This window comes from Oncorhynchus kisutch, unplaced genomic scaffold (genome assembly GCF_002021735.2).
Source record: "Oncorhynchus kisutch isolate 150728-3 unplaced genomic scaffold, Okis_V2 Okis09a-Okis19a_hom, whole genome shotgun sequence".
Classification (NCBI taxonomy): Eukaryota; Metazoa; Chordata; class Actinopteri; order Salmoniformes; family Salmonidae; genus Oncorhynchus; species Oncorhynchus kisutch.
This window is the reverse complement of record NW_022261985.1, coordinates 3,323,580-3,346,002: the sequence shown is the minus strand read 5'-3', so window position 1 is coordinate 3,346,002 and position 22,423 is coordinate 3,323,580. Positions and strand designations below refer to the sequence as shown.

General features: G+C 47.7%; 1 protein-coding gene across 8 annotated transcripts in view; it reads right to left on the bottom strand.

The window, feature by feature from the left end:
* Nucleotides 1–22,423, bottom strand: part of nav3 (neuron navigator 3) — a 244,596-nt gene that overhangs the window by 159,246 nt on the left and 62,927 nt on the right. For all 8 annotated transcript variants that reach the window (XM_031815430.1, XM_031815427.1, XM_031815428.1 and 5 more), the window contains exons 2-3: nucleotides 9,892–10,009; nucleotides 8,780–8,832 (exon numbers count right to left, since the gene is read on the bottom strand). In XM_031815430.1, coding sequence (XP_031671290.1) covers nucleotides 8,780–8,832; nucleotides 9,892–10,009 — 171 coding nt within the window. The remainder of the gene's footprint in view (nucleotides 1–8,779; nucleotides 8,833–9,891; nucleotides 10,010–22,423) is intronic.

The following is a 22,423-nucleotide window of genomic DNA, read 5'->3' as shown; positions in this document are numbered from 1 at the left end:
GGAAAATACTAGGTTCAAGTGCTGCTCGGGGAAAGCTGGCATCACTGCCTCAAGTCTCTGTAAAAATAAAGAGAATCACTTTATTATCCCCAAGGGGAAAGTTTGTTTACGGCTCTGTGCATACATTAAAACACATCATCAAGCATAGACGAAGGACATATGGAAACAATTACAGACAACTAATTCAATCATAATATCAATTTTTTACAATTCTTGAGCGATTCTATGATTAATCTGTAAAACTATACATCAGTACAGTGCCAACTACAGAGACACTGGGGCTTCTTAGACTCCAGCGACTTCAGAAGGACAGTGAACTGAGCCCACGTCATGTCTGCGTTCCGCTGATGTGCTGCGGTTGACTAGCGACGCCAGAAATGAGCTTTATCTTTCTGCTGAACAGAGCCTTTTACGATCCAGGCTGTCATTCTCTGTCAGACCATCATTTCTTCACCAACGACTAAAGAAGAAGAAGAAAACTGCTCCGTTCAAGGGCCCTGTTTGTGCCCATCTAATTCCCCTGGCTACTCCATATACAATTAGAGAAGTGTCGCTGTCAGAAAGCCTTAGATTTAACAGTGGAAGAGAAGCGTGAAACATGCCGTGAGATGAAAGAGACGCTTAAAAGACGCGGAGCTCCGACGTGATGTCTTAATGAACAGCGTGTGAGTTCCTCCCCACATGGCTAACCCAGTGTAAAGAGACATAATCAGACTGTAATCCCTTTACACTGCCTTGTCCTTGAGAGAATCTCAATGGCATTTTCTTGATTCCTCGCATCCTCTCTCCTCGCCTCCTTCTCAAAACCCGTTGGATGAAATGGGCAGAGGAACCTCCCCTGAGGAGACCAACAAAAAAACACCCAGGAGACATGTACTTACTATGACTGAGATATGTGGTTTTCCCACCAAACGATCTTAAGATGAATGCACTAACTGTAAGTGCCTCTGAGCGGCTGCTAAATGACTCAAGTGTAAATGAGAGAGAATGTGCAAGGAAACACATTTGAGATTCTTCTTCTCTTGTTTGGCTCAGCCTGCCTCTGAAGAGAGCTCGTCCAGTCTCCCCACTGAGACAATATTGTACTGCGGGTCAGGATGTGGTCTACAGAAACTCCCAGTCTCAGTTCCCAGCAAACCCAACCCCAAAACACCCCAAGCCGCTTGTTTGGAGAAAGGCTTGCTCGGAATTCCAGAATCGACCACCGAGAATGGCATGCCCCTTGGAATCGCTACCATCCCTCACATGTAAAGTATTCAAGGTTTCCTCCCACGTTTTCTCCCCCCTGGTACCCCCAGTTGGCAGGGATGCCCTACCTCTTGCTCTTTCACTAATGGGTCAATTGATGTTCACTACTGGCTAGCTGGCCTTAGATGAGCGTTTAGCCACTTTCCTTTCCAGCCAGATGAATTAGCCGACCTGAGCAGAGTCAGATCAATGGGAGAGAGTCTGAATTATGCAATTCAGTCGGTGAAGTATAGCTGGAGCCGTGTTGGATAGAAGTCTGTTCCTCCGACTTCCTCAGGCAATAAGAGATGCTACTCTCCTACTGAATTATAGTTTATTCTGTGTTGTTCAGCTACAATCTCCAAAAAGCTCAATGAACAAGACTTAAGGAATGAGTCATTTCTCCGCTCAGTAGCGGTGATATAGATGGACTGACTCACGTTACATTACAGAGCCCTTAGTACAGTCTAATTACTCCAGTTAGTAATGTAATTACTCAGTTTTACACTGTACTTCACCCTGTATCTTAGGGTAAGGGTTGCTGCTGTAAATCCTATGAAACAATGAGTAACTTCACCCTGTAGCTTAGATTAAGGGTTGCTGCTGTGAGTCCTATGAAACAATGAGTAACTTCACCCTGTGGCTTAGATTAAGGGTTGCTGCTGTAGATCCTATGAAACAATGAGTAACTACAATATTATTAAATTGTACTTAATAGATTTTACACAGTGATAGCAACACTAATGTAACGTGTTACGGAATTGGACGTTTGCCTAATATGGATATCCATAGTCACTGCAATGCCATGTTAACAGTGTTCAATTTCCTTCACATCTTCACACCAGTTTCCCTCACATCATCCCATCCTGTCAATCGTCCACTACCAAGCTGAATGGTATGTAAAGCCATTCAGGTGCCCCTCACAGCACCTATGCTTCCCATCAACAGCTGAATGCAGGGCTCTCCAACCCTGTTCCTGGAGAGCTACCCTCCTGTAGGTTTTAACTCCAACCCTGTTCCTGGAGAACTACCATCCTGTAGGTTTTAACTCCAACCCTGTTCCTGGAGAACTACCATCCTGTAGGTTTTAACTCCAACCCTGTTCCTGGAGAACTACCATCCTGTAGGTTTTAACTCCAACCCTGTTCCTGGAGAGCTACCATCCTGTAGGTTTTAACTCCAACCCTGTTCCTGGAGAACTACCATCCTGTAGGTTTTAACTCCAACCCTGTTCCTGGAGAGCTACCATCCTGTAGGTTTTAACTCCAACCCTGTTCCTGGAGAGATACCATCCTGTAGGTTTTAACTTGATCCCTAATCTAGCGCACCTGATTCTAATCATTAGCTGGTTGATAAGATTAATCAGGTTAGTTACAGCTGGGGTTGGAGTTAAAACCTACAGGAGGGTATCTCTTCAGGGTCAAGGTTGGAGAACCCTGGTTTAATGACACATATTAGCTCGATCACACAGACAACACCGGAGAGGCACATAGCATCTACTGCCAACCCAGCACAACATAGAGTACATGTACACCTACATTCACTAACAAACTGTTCCTAGTCTGCAGCGATAAAACACACTCTGAAATCTGTATGCCCCATCACCTCCAATTATCCTCTGTTACCTCAGTTGTTCCTGAATTGTCCTTTGACCCTCAGTGGCTTGCCATAAATCCACCCAGTTCTGAGGACCAATGTTTTCCTCTCTCCGGAGCTGCTCAGTGCAACACGGCTCCACAAGTGTGTCAGATGTTCCCTCTGCTCATGTCCGCCATATACCCCGAGCCACAAGCAGACGTGTTTCCTCAAAGTCAAGTTCCCTTCCCCACCACAGGGGCTGGCACACCCTCTGAGGCTCATGCTGGATCAATGGGCTTTGAGTGACTGAGACAAAGAGTGAACACACACACACAGTCAGGCATGTACACACACACACGCGCACACACACACGCGCACACGCGCACACACACGCGCACACGCACACACACACACACACACACACACACACACACACACACACACACACACACACACACACACACACACACACACACACACACACACACACACACACACACACGCTGGCAAAGGCACCTCCTCCAGCACAAATCCTTTAGCGACAGGGGTGGCTGGCGTCTGGACCTGCATTTCTGTGGGCTTGTAGGGGAGAGCCCTTGGTGACCAGTGTGTCACAGTGGACCAGACCCAGCTCTAGCCACAAACACAGGGCTTTGGCCAAACACCAACCCTGTTGGGTTTACTGTAAGACAGAAGCCTGGTCTGTAATCCCCCCTCAGAATCCATTAAAACTACACTCAGACTACACGGCAATACAGCTAGCTAAGTCGTTTTTAATTACACTAGTGTAAAAGATGCCAAAACAGACGGACAAAGTGAGAGAACCCACTGAATTACAGTAGTTAGATTGAGAGGTAATCGTCAAGCTGTGGGCTGTGTGCAATTAGACGTTATGCATTTAGAGTCACATCATTGAAAGAGTATATTCTTGGCTAAGAGATTTATGCAATTAGGACCATAGCAGTCAGCCTTCTGTGGTCTCTGAATAGTACTGTTAGGTTTCCTGCAAAACAATCAAACATGTTCATGACAGTACCCTGAAAGACCTACGAAACATGTCCTCTAGCATACAGACTCTCAACCAAACCAACCTATCAATACCGTGACAGTACCCTGAAAGACCTATGAAACATGTCCTCTAGCATACAGACTCTCAACCAGACCAACCTATCAATACCGTGACAGTACCCTGAAAGACCTACGAAACATGTCCTCTAGCATACAGACTCTCAACCAGACCAACCTATCAATACCGTGACAGTACCCTGAAAGACCTACGAAACATGTCCTCAAGCATACAGACTCTCAACCAGACCAACCTATCAATACCGTGACAGTACCCTGAAAGACCTACGAAACATGTCCTCTAGCATACAGACTCTCAACCAGACCAACCTATCAATACCGTGACAGTACCCTGAAAGACCTACGAAACATGTCCTCTAGCATACAGACTCTCAACCAGACCAACCTATCAATACCATGACAGTACCCTGAAAGACCTACGAAACATGTCCTCTAGCATACAGACTCTCAACCAGACCAACCTATCAATACCATGACAGTACCCTGAAAGACCTACGAAACATGTCCTCAAGCATACAGACTCTCAACCAGACCAACCTATCAATACCGTGACAGTACCCTGAAAGACCTACGAAACATGTCCTCAAGCATACAGACTCTCAACCAGACCAACCTATCAATACCGTGACAGTACCCTGAAAGACCTACGAAACATGTCCTCAAGCATACAGACTCTCAACCAGACCAACCTATCAATACCATGACAGTACCCTGAAAGACCTACGAAACATGTCCTCAAGCATACAGACTCTCAACCAGACCAACCTATCAATACCATGACAGTACCCTGAAAGACCTACGAAACATGTCCTCAAGCATACAGACTCTCAACCAGACCAACCTATCAATACCATGACAGTACCCTGAAAGACCTACGAAACATGTCCTCAAGCATACAGACTCTCAACCAGACCAACCTATCAATACCATGACAGTACCCTGAAAGACCTACGAAACATGTCCTCAAGCATACAGACTCTCAACCAGACCAACCTATCAATACCATGACAGTACCCTGAAAGACCTACGAAACATGTCCTCAAGCATACAGACTCTCAACCAGACCAACCTATCAATACCATGACAGTACCCTGAAAGACCTACGAAACATGTCCTCAAGCATACAGACTCTCAACCAGACCAACCTATCAATACCGTGACAGTACCCTGAAAGACCTACGAAACATGTCCTCTAGCATACAGACTCTCAACCAGACCAACCTATCAATACCATGACAGTACCCTGAAAGACCTACGAAACATGTCCTCAAGCATACAGACTCTCAACCAGACCAACCTTTCAATACCATGACAGTACCCTGAAAGACCTACGAAACATGTCCTCTAGCATACAGACTCTCAACCAGACCAACCTATCAATACCATGACAGTACCCTGAAAGACCTACGAAACATGTCCTCAAGCATACAGACTCTCAACCAGACCAACCTATCAATACCGTGACAGTACCCTGAAAGACCTACGAAACATGTCCTCTAGCATACAGACTCTCAACCAGACCAACCTATCAATACCATGACAGTACCCTGAAAGACCTACGAAACATGTCCTCAAGCATACAGACTCTCAACCAGACCAACCTATCAATACCGTGACAGTACCCTGAAAGACCTACGAAACATGTCCTCTAGCATACAGACTCTCAACCAGACCAACCTATCAATACCGTGACAGTACCCTGAAAGACCTACGAAACATGTCCTCAAGCATACAGACTCTCAACCAGACCAACCTATCAATACCGTGACAGTACCCTGAAAGACCTACGAAACATGTCCTCTAGCATACAGACTCTCAACCAGACCAACCTATCAATACCATGACAGTACCCTGAAAGACCTACGAAACATGTCCTCAAGCATACAGACTCTCAACCAGACCAACCTATCAATACCGTGACAGTACCCTGAAAGACCTACGAAACATGTCCTCTAGCATACAGACTCTCAACCAGACCAACCTATCAATACCGTGACAGTACCCTGAAAGACCTACGAAACATGTCCTCAAGCATACAGGCTCTCAACCAGACCAACCTATCAATACCATGACAGTACCCTGAAAGACCTACGAAACATGTCCTCAAGCATACAGACTCTCAACCAGACCAACCTTTCAATACCATGACATTACCCTGAAAGACCTACGAAACATGTCCTCAAGCATACAGACTCTCAACCAGACCAACCTATCAATACCGTGACAGTACCCTGAAAGACCTACGAAACATGTCCTCTAGCATACAGACTCTCAACCAGACCAACCTATCAATACCATGACAGTACCCTGAAAGACCTACGAAACATGTCCTCAAGCATACAGACTCTCAACCAGACCAACCTATCAATACCATGACAGTACCCTGAAAGACCTACGAAACATGTCCTCTAGCATACAGACTCTCAACCAGACCAACCTATCAATACCATGACAGTACCCTGAAAGACCTACGAAACATGTCCTCTAGCATACAGACTCTCAACCAGACCAACCTATCAATACCATGACAGTACCCTGAAAGACCTACGAAACATGTCCTCTAGCATACAGACTCTCAACCAGACCAACCTATCAATACCATGACAGTACCCTGAAAGACCTACGAAACATGTCCTCAAGCATACAGACTCTCAACCAGACCAACCTATCAATACCATGACAGTACCCTGAAAGACCTACGAAACATGTCCTCTAGCATACAGACTCTCAACCAGACCAACCTATCAATACCATGACAGTACCCTGAAAGACCTACGAAACATGTCCTCTAGCATACAGACTCTCAACCAGACCAACCTATCAATACCATGACAGTACCCTGAAAGACCTACGAAACATGTCCTCTAGCATACAGACTCTCAACCAGACCAACCTATCAATACCATGACAGTACCCTGAAAGACCTACGAAACATGTCCTCTAGCATACAGACTCTCAACCAGACCAACCTATCAATACCGTGACAGTACCCTGAAAGACCTACGAAACATGTCCTCTAGCATACAGACTCTCAACCAGACCAACCTATCAATACCGTGACAGTACCCTGAAAGACCTACGAAACATGTCCTCAAGCATACAGACTCTCAACCAGACCAACCTATCAATACCATGACAGTACCCTGAAAGACCTACGAAACATGTCCTCAAGCATACAGACTCTCAACCAGACCAACCTATCAATACCATGACAGTACCCTGAAAGACCTATGAAACATGTCCTCTAGCATACAGACTCTCAACCAGACCAACCTATCAATACCGTGACAGTACCCTGAAAGACCTACGAAACATGTCCTCTAGCATACAGACTCTCAACCAGACCAACCTATCAATACCGTGACAGTACCCTGAAAGACCTACGAAACATGTCCTCTAGCATACAGACTCTCAACCAGACCAACCTATCAATACCATGACAGTACCCTGAAAGACCTACGAAACATGTCCTCTAGCATACAGACTCTCAACCAGACCAACCTATCAATACCATGACAGTACCCTGAAAGACCTACGAAACATGTCCTCTAGCATACAGACTCTCAACCAGACCAACCTATCAATACCGTGACAGTACCCTGAAAGACCTACGAAACATGTCCTCTAGCATACAGACTCTCAACCAGACCAACCTATCAATACCGTGACAGTACCCTGAAAGACCTACGAAACATGTCCTCTAGCATACAGACTCTCAACCAGACCAACCTATCAATACCATGACAGTACCCTGAAAGACCTACGAAACATGTCCTCTAGCATACAGACTCTCAACCAGACCAACCTATCAATACCATGACAGTACCCTGAAAGACCTACGAAACATGTCCTCAAGCATACAGACTCTCAACCAGACCAACCTATCAATACCATGACAGTACCCTGAAAGACCTACGAAACATGTCCTCTAGCATACAGACTCTCAACCAGACCAACCTATCAATACCATGACAGTACCCTGAAAGACCTACGAAACATGTCCTCTAGCATACAGACTCTCAACCAGACCAACCTATCAATACCATGACAGTACCCTGAAAGACCTACGAAACATGTCCTCTAGCATACAGACTCTCAACCAGACCAACCTATCAATACCATGACAGTACCCTGAAAGACCTACGAAACATGTCCTCTAGCATACAGACTCTCAACCAGACCAACCTATCAATACCGTGACAGTACCCTGAAAGACCTACGAAACATGTCCTCTAGCATACAGACTCTCAACCAGACCAACCTATCAATACCGTGACAGTACCCTGAAAGACCTACGAAACATGTCCTCAAGCATACAGACTCTCAACCAGACCAACCTATCAATACCATGACAGTACCCTGAAAGACCTACGAAACATGTCCTCAAGCATACAGACTCTCAACCAGACCAACCTATCAATACCATGACAGTACCCTGAAAGACCTATGAAACATGTCCTCTAGCATACAGACTCTCAACCAGACCAACCTATCAATACCGTGACAGTACCCTGAAAGACCTACGAAACATGTCCTCTAGCATACAGACTCTCAACCAGACCAACCTATCAATACCGTGACAGTACCCTGAAAGACCTACGAAACATGTCCTCTAGCATACAGACTCTCAACCAGACCAACCTATCAATACCATGACAGTACCCTGAAAGACCTACGAAACATGTCCTCAAGCATACAGACTCTCAACCAGACCAACCTATCAATACCGTGACAGTACCCTGAAAGACCTACGAAACATGTCCTCTAGCATACAGACTCTCAACCAGACCAACCTATCAATACCGTGACAGTAAAAATAAAAGCAGAAATAAGACCACACTGATATACTATCAGCTCCACAAAAAGAAAGGTGAACTAGCAGACTCACCATGTGTGATTGACTCCTGGGGCTGACATTGATGTCCTCCACTTTCTCATTAGCTGGAAGAAGAAGAAGAACAACAACAAAAATAAAGTGTGAAACCTTCCCACAAGAAGAAGTGCCTAAACACACAGTGGAGCACCAGTGACCCTTCTGAATTAGGGGACTTCTAGTCTAGTCTAGTGGAGGAGCCCTTACAGAGGTCAGCGACAGGGGGAACATGGATCTCTCTCTCTCTCTGTGTGTGTGTGTGTGTGTGTGTGTGTGTGTGTGTGTGTGTGTGTGTGTGTGTATGTGTGTGTGTGTGTGTGTGTGTCTGTGTGTGTGTGTGATTCTGTGTGTGTGTGTGTGTGTGTGTGTGTGTGTGTGTGTAGGAATGCCCCCTGCCCAACCACGGAGCAGATAAAGTTTGGGAAAAGAAAAGTCTCTGCTAATTCATCAGCTGCTGCCTGAGTGTCCATTGTCTGTTGTGGAGAGCAGGGGTAAAGTTTCAAGACAGCCCAGGAGGTGGGAAAAAGAGGGAGGCAGAGCATCAACACCAGCCTCTCTAGGCTAGCTAAAAGATACACATGGGAGACACATGGTTCAATAGAGCAGGACTAGTTTACAGTCTGTGTGTAGTGGGCTGCCAGGGCTGGAGCTCCTCTCCTGACAGAGACCAGTCGGAAATGAAGATAAAGCCTTTGTGTTCCGTCTAAATGCCTACACCGTTACGTTTTATAGCTGGGTAAATGGAGAGTTTCCCTCAGCCTAACAAGTGAGGTTAAATCAGGAGTGTGTGTGTGTGTGTGCACATGTGTGTGGGTGTGCTTGTTTGCGTCTGTGCGTGTTGGTTTATATCAGAGCCTGTGTGTGTGTTTGCGTCAGTGCCTGTGTGTGTGTGTTTATAACAGAGCCTGTGTGTGTGTGTGTGTTTGCGTCAGTGCCTGTGTGTGTGTGTTTATAACAGAGCCTGTGTGTGTGTGTGTTTGCGTCAGCGAGTGTGTGTGTGTGTTTGCGTCAGTGCCTGTGTGTGTGTGTTTATAACAGAGCCTGTGTGTGTGTGTGTGTGTGTGTTTGCGTCAGCGAGTGTGTGTGTGTGTGTGTGTGTTTGCGTCAGCGAGTGTGTGTTCTCTCACCTATGATCTGGATGATTTCTGCCAGCAGAACTCCGTCAGCAATGTCTATGGTCAGGTCCTTGATGAGTCGAGGGCAGCCAGACTTGGTCAGGTAGTGGTTGGCCCAGTCTGTATAAATCTACAACATAGAGGACAATATGGGGTAAGGGTGGGATCTATAACTGTAGACAAAGAGAAAGGAGAGAGAGAGACCGATGGAGGCTGGCAGGATCTTCAGCTTTATCAGCAAGAGAGAGACAGAGACAGAGAGAGATATACAGAGAGCGAGAGATATACAGAGAGAGAGAAAGGCAGAGAGAGAAGAGAGAGAAAGACAGAGAAAGAAAGAGAGAGAGAGAAATAGAGACAGAGAGAGAGAGAAAGAGAGAAATAGAGAGAGAGAGGGATAGACAAAGAGGGAGACAGAAACAGTGAGTGAAAGAGAGAGGGTGCGAGAACGAAAGAGAGAGAGAAAGAGAGAGAGGGAGAGAGTGAAAGTTCAACAAGTTGATCTGACTAATTTAAAGATGGGAAGCTTAGTGCTTGGCATTTCCTATTTGAGGTATGAGTCAGGTTTGTTTTAGTACCGCGGTCACTGCTGACCTCGACCACACAGAATAACAAACACAGGCTTCCTTAGTCCTCCTATATCCCAGAATCAGACGGCCCAGTTCCATCTCAACATAAGTAGCACACAGCGCGCCAGTGAGTATTAACCAAACAGTGGATTCCCAATACATCTCTCCAACACAAACACAAATATTTGATCAAAGACAGACGCTTACAACATGAGGTTGACTCGCTGGGTTTATGAGCTCACTCTGCAGGACTGGGAAGGAGATCAGATCAGCCTTTTAAAGAAGAGATCCGACCTGCTACTAACGCATCACCAGCGGGACGTTTAACTGCTGTTACTGAAGGTCTTTCAATAGAATCCATAAACCGATTAGGACCAGGATGCTGCCAGTATAGTGGTATCGTGGCTAGGAAACAAAACAGCAAACGGACTTAACTTCTTTAGGAAAACAGCCCTAATGAAACATCATTATGTTGTCATCCAGAATCACATGTATTTATTTATGTGTTATAGCACACAATATTTTACATACAGCAGGTTTTTAAAGGACCAAAGAGTGTGGTCTGCTTCATGTTTTCATTTTTGCCATGGAAAAAAATATTGTGATACTGGTATCGTCACAGCCCTCAAAACAATAGGTTGATTTGTTAGCTATGTACTGTACTGGTGATTGAAACTAACAGCTGCAGAGATTTTGACCAGGTCTGTTAGGGGCATTACTTCTGCGGTTTATCCTTGCATTCCTACAACTCTCTTCAGGCAGTCCCCTATCTATCTCGCTGCACACTCATTTTGAGGGGATCATCTTTTCTTACTATCTATCTGCCTGCAGGAGGAGGGAACCACAGGGAGGGCAGGATGAACAAAAGTGTCTGCAGCGTTTTCAGAGCAGCGAGGCCGTGCGTTACTCATGGAAATACTCAGAGACAGAAGGGCTCTTCTTCTTCTTCTTCTTCCCTGACAGACTTTATTTCCACTGGGTTCTCTAGGGGGTACTTTGAAAAAGGCGTACCTCAGGGGTCCGTTGTGGAGCCGCTCAAAGATGCCCACGACCATACCAGAGCCTCACTCTCTTCTTGTTATCCTCAGATTAATTCAAAAAAGCGAGGGCTGTTTTTTTCTTCATATTGTACGTGTGTTTGTTTGAGGACTCCACCAGCATGAGGAATTTTCAATGTCAAAATCCGCTTAGAAATGCAAGGGCCTCTGTGGAGGGGTTTTGTCTGTGACTTTCAGTCCACTGGTGGCCTACTAATAACGCCATTGACTGAAACTCAGTTAAAACCACTTCAATATCACCAAAGGGGCGGTTTTAAAAGGAACACTTGATAGAGAGGTTAAAAGATGTACGTATATGCAGATTATAGGCACTTCACATCTACCAGCCCATGGTTCCCATTTCCCAGCAACTCCCTCATAAAAACCAAGCTCCTTATTAGGAAATTATCCCTTTTCCCCCCTCTGCCTCACACATTGCTCCCAATTAACGGTGTTTCTCTCTCTTTCAGGGAACAGGGCACGTATCCTTCAAAGACGCCTTCTTTCAAAGGTTTTGTCTGTTGTGGTTTTGTTCGCCGGTTTCTCTCTGATGAGGGAGGCATTAAAAAGAACCAGGGAGAGGCGGGAAGCACCTTCATTAGACACACACACACACACACACACACACACAGCACGTGCCGGAGTACAGTACACACACTCTTAAACCAGGTCCCACTAGGCCGCACCACCACTACTGCCTGAGGAGGGGAAACAACCACAGTGTGGAGAAGAGCCTCACATTCCGACACCTCTGGTCACGGAAGCCGTGGGAAATACTATGATGGCCGAGGGATATGGAGAACGGACTGGGTTCATCACATCTCTACTAATTTCTGCGACAGATAATACCAAGTATGCACCGGGGCGGCCAGGGGCCGGGGTTTGGAATGCCAGGGGGGTACAGGAAGTGACAGAAACTTCCTCAAAGGGAGGAGCCTCCAGATGAGGAAGGTGCTATTGATCCTCTGCACCTCTGCAGCACTTCCCTCCCTCTCTTCCCCCTTTCCCCAACAAATAAGAGTGAATCAGGAGAGTGCCGCATTGACACAATCACAGGGAGCGAGGGAGAGAGGGAGAGAGAGTTTCCTCTGCCAGGGATGTCTCTGGTAAAAGGGGAGTGTTCAATCAGCTTTTTGACACGAGTGGAGAGACACGAGGGGAGGTGTGCCTCATCAAGACGGATTCAATTAAATTCACCACAAGCCATTGTTTTGGTGAGAGAGAAACTGACTGCAACCGCATCTGTCAACTGGAGGAAACATTTGGAGTTGTTTGTTAGGGTTTTTCTGTCCAGCCAAACTTAAATTCCCACCGCCCAGCCAAACAAACAACATGCTCAACACTAGAATCAAATGTTGCTTATTCTCTAATGATGATTGTATAAATTGGCATCACATTCAGAAATGCTGGAATAATTGACAATCTGAAAAGCTTGCGTGGCTCCATGGTGTTAAACTACATTCCACTAGTCCTACGCCACAAAATGGCACCCTATGCGGTATAGTGCACTACTTTTGACCAGACCATATGGGCCTGCTCAAAAGTAGTGCACTAAATAGGGAATATGGTGCCATTTTGGGACACATCCTATGAAGTAAATGGGTCTGACAGAAAAGAGAAAATGATTACAAAGCAGTCTCTAAATCAGATAATGTCATGGAGGGAAAGCGTAAGGACACTGTAAGGACACTGGTTCAAGGTGACTCTATACCCCCAGTGCATTCATTACAGCAACGTTAGACAACCCAGCCCGTGTGTGATCTGAACCTACACACAAACCACAACAACAGATTGACAAAGAACCTGCCTAGCCAACTTCTTTATTTCATTTCAAACTCAACGAGGCAGCCAGTCTGAACCTACCCGTGTCTGTGACACTGACGGTGAACATTAACAGCTTCTCATTCACTCTCCTCTTCCCTTTGTCTTCACTGTTGTTTCTATTCATTCGGTCTCTTTAAGCCCCTTAAATAGAGACTCACTGTTCAACATTTCCTGCGTCACTGTCTCAGTTTCCCGACTCATTATAACAGCTCTGACTTGCAATTCTATTCAGCCAGCAAACGGTGTCGGGCAACGTCAGAACACTGACTGGCAACGGCATGTCTCACAGAAGCCCTAACCTCAGCCGTGCCACTCTCAACGTTCATAGGGAATAATGACATCAGGACAGGGCACACACACACACGCACACGCACACACACACACACACACACACACACACACACACACACCTCTCGCGCACAAGCCCACACCCCCTTCTCCCTCCATCCAAGCTCCCCGGAGCAGTTACAACAACTATCTATTCTCCAGTGACGTTAGCTACAGAGCTACTGTGAGGCTAGCTACAGAGCTGTCAATGTACCTGTTATGAAGCCATCTCCCTCAGCGTCAGGCTCCTGTACAGATAAACAATCAGCTTTCACGCCAGTGTGAGAGTGCCTTGCGGCGAGCAGACTGCTTTACAGTCGGAGCACAATGCAGTGTCTATGGCTGCGCAGGTACTGCCGGCAACCTGCAGTGGCCCCTTAATACCTCCGGGGGGAGCCAGCCAGCTACCGAGGCGAGACAGAGCCTCAGGGCTTGAGGGACTGAAGCAGTCCTGTCTGTGACTTTATACAGGCCAAGGGTATTCACTGTGCTGTGGAAGTCGAAGCAGTGGTCTTTTATCACTGATATGTGTAGCAGAGAAGGATGGGATGTAACACACGCCCTCACAACCACACACACACAGACACACACACACACACACAGACACACACACACACACACACACACACTAACACCCAGTAGTTCATATGACGACGAGGCCAAACATGACACTGAGGTGTAGTTTTGGCTGCTCCCACAGGTTAGCTAAGGAGGTAAAGCTGTCAGTGTGTGTTACCTATGTGTGTGTTGGCTTCTGGCTGTACCCCTGTCCTTTTACTACAGCTAAACACCTCCCCTCCCCCCCTCCCTCCCTCCCTCCCTGGCTGTTCAATGGGATGGGTCATCCCCCTGGCTGTTCAATGGGATGGGTCATCCCCCTGGCTGTTCAAAAGGATGGGACACCCCCTGGCTGTTCAAAGGGATGGGACACCCCCTGGCTGTTCAAAAGGATGGGACACCCCCTGGCTGTTCAAAGGGATGGGACACCCCCTGGCTGCTCAAAAGGATGGGACACCCCCTGGCTGCTCAAAAGGATGGGACACCCCCTGGCTGTTCAAAGGGATGGGACACCCCCTGGCTGTTCAAAGGGATGGGACACCCCCTGGCTGTTCAAAGGGATGGGACACCCCCTGGCTGCTCAAAAGGATGGGACACCCCCTGGCTGTTCAAAAGGATGGGACACCCCCTGGCTGCTCCCACAGGTTAGCTAAGGAGGTAAAGCTGTCAGTGTGTGTTACCTATGTGTGTGTTGGCTTCTGGCTGTACCCCTGTCCTTTTACTACAGCTAAACACCTCCCTCCCTCCCTCCCTGCCGTCTATCTCCCCCCCCACACCTCCCTCCCCCCCCACCTCCCTCCCTCCTCCCTCCCTGCCGTCTATCTCTCTCTCCTTTCCATCTCTCTCTCTCCCTCTCTCTCTCTCTCCCCCTCTCCCTCCCTCCCCCTACAGGCAGGTCACAGTCATCTAGACACAGACAGAGACAGAGAACTGTCTGGCTAACAGAGAACATGACAAATGTCCCCCTCTCTCGGGGTCTGAGGGTTCTGCTGACATGATCACTGGTGACATGGTGTGAAGGTCGCAGCGACCTCCCAGCCTGAGTCACAAATGGCACCCTATTCCCTATATAGTGCAATATTTTCTATCAGAGGCCTATTGAACCTTATCAAAAGTATTGCACTATAGGGATCCATTTGGGTCTCAGATCTTGCCTCCTTGAACAGAGTGGTACTCAGTGACAAAGCGAAACACAACCGTCTTGATTTGGTTTACTGTTCCCTCTTAAAACAGTTAGTGGCTAATAGCTGGTAGATGTACAGTATATCTCATCAATACAGTCAAGGGAGTGTATAGTTATTGCAATGGGACTGGGATCAATATCCACATTAGAGTCCACCTATTGGATCTACAATGTATTAGAACATGATTGGATAGTAACCGACTGCTATTAGTGAATCGAGCACCAAGGAGTGACTGACAATGCAGTCTATGGGTAGTCTATGGGTAGTCTATGGGTAGTCCATGGGCAGTCTATGGGTAGTCTATGGGTAGTCTATGGGCAGTCTATGGGTAGTCCATGGGCAGTCCATGGGCAGTCTATGGGTAGTCTATGGGCAGTCTATGGGCAGTCTATGGGTAGTCTATGGGCAGTCTATGGGTAGTCTATGGGCAGTCTATGGGCAGTCTATGGGTAGTCTATGGGTAGTCTATGGGTAGTCCATGGGCAGTCTATGGGTAGTCTATGAGCAGTCTATGGGCAGTCTATGGGAAGTCTATGGGCAGTCTATGGGAAGTCTATGGGCAGTCTATGGGCAGTCTATGGGTAGTCTACGGGAAGTCTATGGGCAGTCTATGGGCAGTCTATGGGCAGTCTATGGGCAGTCTATGGGCAGTCTATGGGTAGTCTATGGGTAGTCTATGGGTAGTTTATGGGTAGTCTATGGGAAGTCTATGGGTAGTCTATGGGCAGTCTATGGGTAGTTTATGGGTAGTCTATGGGTAGTTTATGGGTAGTCTATGGGCGGTCTATTTTTATTTTATTTTTATTTGACCTTTATTTAACTAGGCAAGTCAGTTAAGAACAAATTCTTATTTTCAATGACGGCCTAGGAACAGTGGGTTAACTGCCTGTTCAGGGGCAGAACGATAGATTTGTACCTTGTCAGCTCGGGGATTTGAACTTGCAACCTTCCGGTTACTAGTCCAACGCTCTAACCAACCTCTAACTATGGGAAGTCTATGGGAAGTCTATGGGCAGTCTATGGGAAGTCTATGGGTAGTGTATGGGCAGTCTATGGGTAGTCTATGGGCAGTCTATGGGTAGTCTATGGGCAGTCTATGGGCAGTCTATGGGCAGTCTATGGGCAGTCTATGGGCAGTCTATGGGTAGTCTATGGGTAGTCTGTGGGCCCTGGTCAATAGGCTGCCATTAGAGACTCAGCATTACTCTCTGAGGCGATTCAGTCAAGGGGCTCTGACCACCCAGTTCTAATACAGGGTAATTGTATTTGAGGATTGATTATATATAGGCATCTCTCTGCAATGTTACCATGAACCCTGGGGACCTGAGCCTCAGGAGTAGTACATGGAGATTGGATGAAGAGAGGTACCGTTTACACTCCCATCAAACATCCAAGCCTGGCAAAGAGACAATTCCTGCATAATTAAGCTCTACATAAAAACTGCATAAATTTGAGAGTGATGAGACCATAAAGTCAATGCTCTGTGATGAACCGTCATCAGAGAGCGTCTGTCAAGAACGGCGGAGTCAGGATTGGGAGCGATCAAGTGATCGACAGAAGAAAAAAACGCCCTGTCAGAAATCCCCCAAGACAGTGAATCCAAGTTGGACGGGGCCAGGAGAGACATCCTTCCCAATGGAAGGCCTTTCCACTGTTAACCTGTATAGACTACTGTTAACCTGTATAGACTACTGTTAACCTGTATAGACTACCGTTAACCTGTATAGACTACCGTTAACCTGTATAGACTACTGTTAACCTTTATAGACTACCGTTAACCTGTATAGACTACTGTTAACCTGTATAGACTACCGTTAACCTGTATAGACTACTGTTAATCTTTATAGACTACTGTTAACCTGTATAGACTACTGTTAACCTGTATAGACTACTGTTAACCTGTATAGACTACTGTTAACCTGTATAGACAACCGTTAACCTGTATAGACTACTGTTAACCTGCATAGACTACTGTTAACCTGTATAGACTACCGTTAACCTGTATAGACTACTGTTAACCTGTATAGACTACCGTTAACCTGTATAGACTACTGTTAATCTTTATAGACTACTGTTAACCTGTATAGACTACTGTTAACCTGTATAGACTACTGTTAACCTGTATAGACTACTGTTAACCTGTATAGACTACTGTTAACCTGTATAGACTACCGTTAACCTGTATAGACTACTGTTAACCTTTATAGACTACTGTTAACCTGTATAGACTACTGTTAACCTGTATAGACTACTCCCATGGGCACGAGACATCTTCAAACCCCCATATTCTCAGAGAAACTCTCACTATCTTGTCTTCAGAGGAGAGTGGGCCTCCTATTCCACACAATCTGACTATGTAAGTGTCCCAAATGACACCCTATTCCCTATATAGTGCACTACTTTTGACCAAGGCCCATAGGGCAGCAATATATATTTTGGGGCGCATACTTTGAATAGGTCCATAGTGAAGTGAACACCTTCTTAACCACACCAACTGTCAATCATTGCTGAGACTGTGTGTTCCAAAAAACTTGGTCAGGCCCCGACTTGGTCGGTTTGAAAATGAATCTGTCCAATCATATCGAGGGGCGGCGGAGTTTGGTTTGTGTTTGATTCTGGCAAATCACAGATGCACATTCCTGGTGGATCTAGGGGATTTTCACTTAGACCTGATGAAGCCGTCTCGCTCTGAAGGTATGTCAGTTGGAATTCCCAGAATGTCATGAACTGTGCTTAACTTATCTGAATCTCTCGCTCCCTCTCCTTCTCCCTCTCAACCTCTACCCCTCTCCCTCCCTCCCTCCCTCCCTCCCTCCCTCCCTCCCTCCCTCCCTCCCTCCCTCTCTCTCTCTTTCTCCCTCTTTCTCCCTCTTTCTCCCCCCTCCCTCCCTCTTTCTCCCTCCCTCTCCCTCTCTCCATCTTTCTCTCTCTTTCTCCATCCCTCTCTCTCTCTCTTTCTCCACCTCCCTCCCTCCCTCCCTCCCTCCCTCTCTCTTTCTCCTTCTTTCTCCCTCTTTCTCCCCCCTCCCTCCCTCTTTCTCCCTCTTTCTCCCTCTTTCTCCCCCCTCCCTCCCTCTTTCTCCCCCCTCCCTCCCTCTTTCTCCCTCCCTCTCCCTCTCTCTTTCTCCCTCTCTTTCTCCATCTTTCTCTCTCTTTCTCCATCCCTCTCTCTCTCTCTTTCTCCACCTCCCTCCCTCCCTCCCTCCCTCCCTCCCTCCCTCCCTCCCTCCCTCCCTCCCTCTCTCTCTCTCTCTCTCTTTCTCTCTCTCCCTCCCTCTCTCCCTCCCTCTCTCTTTCTTTCTCCCTCTTTCTCCCCCCTCCCTCCCTCTTTCTCCCTCCCTCTCCCTTTCTCCCTCGCTCTCTCTCTCTCCCTCCCTCCCTCTCTCTTTCTCCCTCTTTCTCCCCTCCTCCCTCCCTCTTTCTCCCTCCCTCTCCCTCTCTCTTTCTCCCTCTCTTTCTCCATCTTTCTCCCTCGCTCTCTCTCTCTCCCTCCCTCCCTCTCTCTTTCTCCCTCTTTCTCCCCTCCTCCCTCCCTCTTTCTCCCTCCCTCTCCCTCTCTCTTTCTCCATATTTCTCCCTCGCTCTCTCTCTCTCCCTCCCTCCCTCTCTCTTTCTCCCTCTTTCTCCCCTCCTCTCTCCCTCTTTCTCCCTCCCTCTCCCTCTCTCTTTCTCCCTCTCTTTCTCCATCTTTCTCCCTCTTTCCCCCCTCCCTCTTTCTCCCTCCCTCTCCCTCTCTCTCTCTTTCTCCCTCCATCTTTCTCTCTCTTTCTCTCTCTACAAGTAAGGTCTGATCTACAAAGCTACTGTAGTGTATTTACCCTTTCCTTGAGGATTTGTCTTTGAAACATTCAAGCTTTTATTTAGATCTAATTTGTACAATCATGACTTCGTCTCAAAATATTTGAATGTGCGGTCAAAAAGACACACGTAAGCTTTGATTAATATTCCCAAACTACATATCTGGCACGACAGTCCCTCATTTTGTGAAAACCCTGAGTGGGAGAGAATAAAATAATTGCATGGCGGGATGCAGTTTGGATGGATTCTGTTGTTGGATGCGCTCACGCACGTCAATCAAGGATTCTCTCAGTACTGCAAGCTGACACATGGATGGACATGGGCCAGTAAGGGGGGGACGAGGGGAGACAAATGGTGGATCACTGCGACCCAAAAAGCATATTTTCCTTATCTAGTGCACCATGGTCCATAAGACTCTGGTCTAAAGTAGTGCACTAGATAGGACATAGGATGCCATTTGGGATGCATCCTGAGAATGACAGCCTCAGATCAGCCAGCAATTAAGCAGCTCGGTCGTGGAGCGATGACAACTCCTGCTGGCGCATCACTTCTCAGCTAGAGTCAGTCAGTCTCTCACTAACGCAACTCCTCCTCATCACACCACCAGTCAGCCAGTCAGTCAGTCAGCCAACCAGTCAGTCAGTCTCTCACTAACGCAACCCCTACTCATCACACCACCAGTCAGCCAGTCAGTCAGTCAGCCAACCAGTCAGTCAGTCTCTCACTAACGCTACCCCTCCTCATCACACCACCAGTCAGCCAGTCAGTCAGTCAGGCAACCAGTCAGTCAGTCTCTCACTAACGCTACCCCTCCTCATCACACCACCAGTCAGCCAGTCAGTCAGTCAGTCTCTCACTAACGCTACCCCTCCTCATCACACCACCAGTCAGCCAGTCAGTCAGCCAACCAGTCAGTCAGTCTCTCACTAACGCTACCCTTCCTCATCACACCACCAGTCAGCCAGTCAGTCAGTCAGCCAACCAGTCAGTCAGTCTCTCACTAACGCTACCCCTCCTCATCACACCACCAGTCAGCCAGTCAGTCAGTCAGCGAATCAGTCAGTCTCTCACTAATGCAACCCCTCCTCATCACACAACCAGTCAGCCAGTCAGCCAGTCAGCCAACCAGTCAGTCAGCCAACCAGTCAGTCAGTCAGCGAGTCAGTCAGTCTCTCACAAACGCGACCTCTCCTCATCACACCACCAGTCAGCCAGTCAGTCAGTCAGCCAGGCAGCCAGTCAGCCACTCTCACTAACACTACCCCTCCTCCTCACACCCCCAGTCAGTCAGTAAGTCAGTCAGCCAGCAAGCAAGTCAGCCACTCTCACTAGCACTACCCCTCCTCACACCCCCAGTCAGTCAGTCAGTCAGCCAGTCTCTCTCACTAACACTACCCCTCCTCCTCACACCCCCAGTCAGAGAGAGAGAGAGAGAGAGAGAGAGAGAGAGAGAGAGAGAGAGAGAGAGAGCAGACAGAAAAACTCGCTGGGAGAGAGTGAGAGACAGGCAGAGACAGACTTAAATTGAGCTTGTCTCTCACTACCCTGCTTCCAATTTGCACAGCTAGAATAATAAACAAGCACTGACACATGGGCTACAGCAGCTCCCTGAGAGACTCAAGCACGGACACATGGGCTACAGGAGCTCCCTGAGAGACTCAAGCACTGACACATGGGCTACAGCAGCTCCCTGAGAGACTCAAGCACGGACACATGGGCTACAGCAGCTCCCTGAGAGACTCAAGCACGGACACATGGGCTACAGCAGCTACCTGAGAGACTCAAGCACTGACACGTGGGCTACAGCAGCTACCTGAGACTCAAGCACGGACACATGGGCTACAACAGCTCCCTGAGACTCAAGCACTGACACATGGGCTACAGCAGCTACCTGAGACTCAAGCACTGACACATGGGCTACAACAGCTCCCTGAGACTCAATCACTGACACATGGGCTACAGCAGCTACCTGAGACTCAAGCACTGACACATGGGCTACAACAGCTTCCTGAGACTCAATCACTGACACATGGGCTACAGCAGCTACCTGAGAGACTCAAGCACTGACACATGGGCTACAACAGCTCCCTGAGACTCAATCACTGACACATGGGCTACAGCAGCTCCCTGACAGACTCAAGCACTGACACATGGGCAACAGCAGCTCCCTGAGACTCAAGCACTGACACATGGGCTACAGCAGCTACCTGAGACTCAATCACTGACACATGGGCTACAGCAGCTACCTGAGAGACTCAAGCACTGACACATGAGCTACAGCAGCTCCCTGATACTCAAGCACTGACACATGGGCTACAGCAGCTCCCTGATACTCAAGCACTGACACATGGGCTACAGCAGCTACCTGAGACTCAAGCACTGGCACATGGGCTACAACAGCTACCTGAGACTCAAGCACTGACACATGGGCTACAGCAGCTACCTGACAGACTCAAGCACTGACACATGGGCTACAGCAGCTCCCTGACAGACTCAAGCACTGACACATGGGCTACAGCAGCTCCCTGATACTCAAGCACTGACACATGGGCTACAGCAGCTACCTGACAGACTCAAGCACTGACACATGGGCTACAGCAGCTCCCTGACAGACTCAAGCACTGACACATGGGCTACAGCAGCTCCCTGATACTCAAGCACTGACACATGGGCTACAGCAGCTACCTGACAGACTCAATCACTGACACATGGGCTACAGCAGCTCCCTGACAGACTCAATCACTGACACATGGGCTACAGCAGCTACCTGACAGACTCAAGCACTGACACATGGGCTACAGCAGCTCCCTGAGAGACTCAAGCACTGACACATGGGCTACAGCAGCTACCTGACAGACTCAAGCACTGACACATGGGCTACAGCAGCTCCCTGAGAGACTCAAGCACTGACACATGGGCTACAGCAGCTCCCTGAGAGACTCAAGCACTGACACATGGGCTACAGCAGCTACCTGAGAGACTCAAGTATTGACACATGGGCTACAGCAGCTACCTGAGAAACTCAAGCACTGACACATGGGCTACAGCAGCTATGTGAGACTCAATCACTGACACATGGGCTACAGCAGCTACCTGAGACTCAATCACTGACACATGGGCTACAGCAGCTACCTGAGACTCAAGCACTGGCACATGGGCTACAACAGCTACCTGAGACTCAAGCACTGACACATGGGCTACAGCAGCTACCGGACAGACTCAAGCACTGACACATGGGCTACAGCAG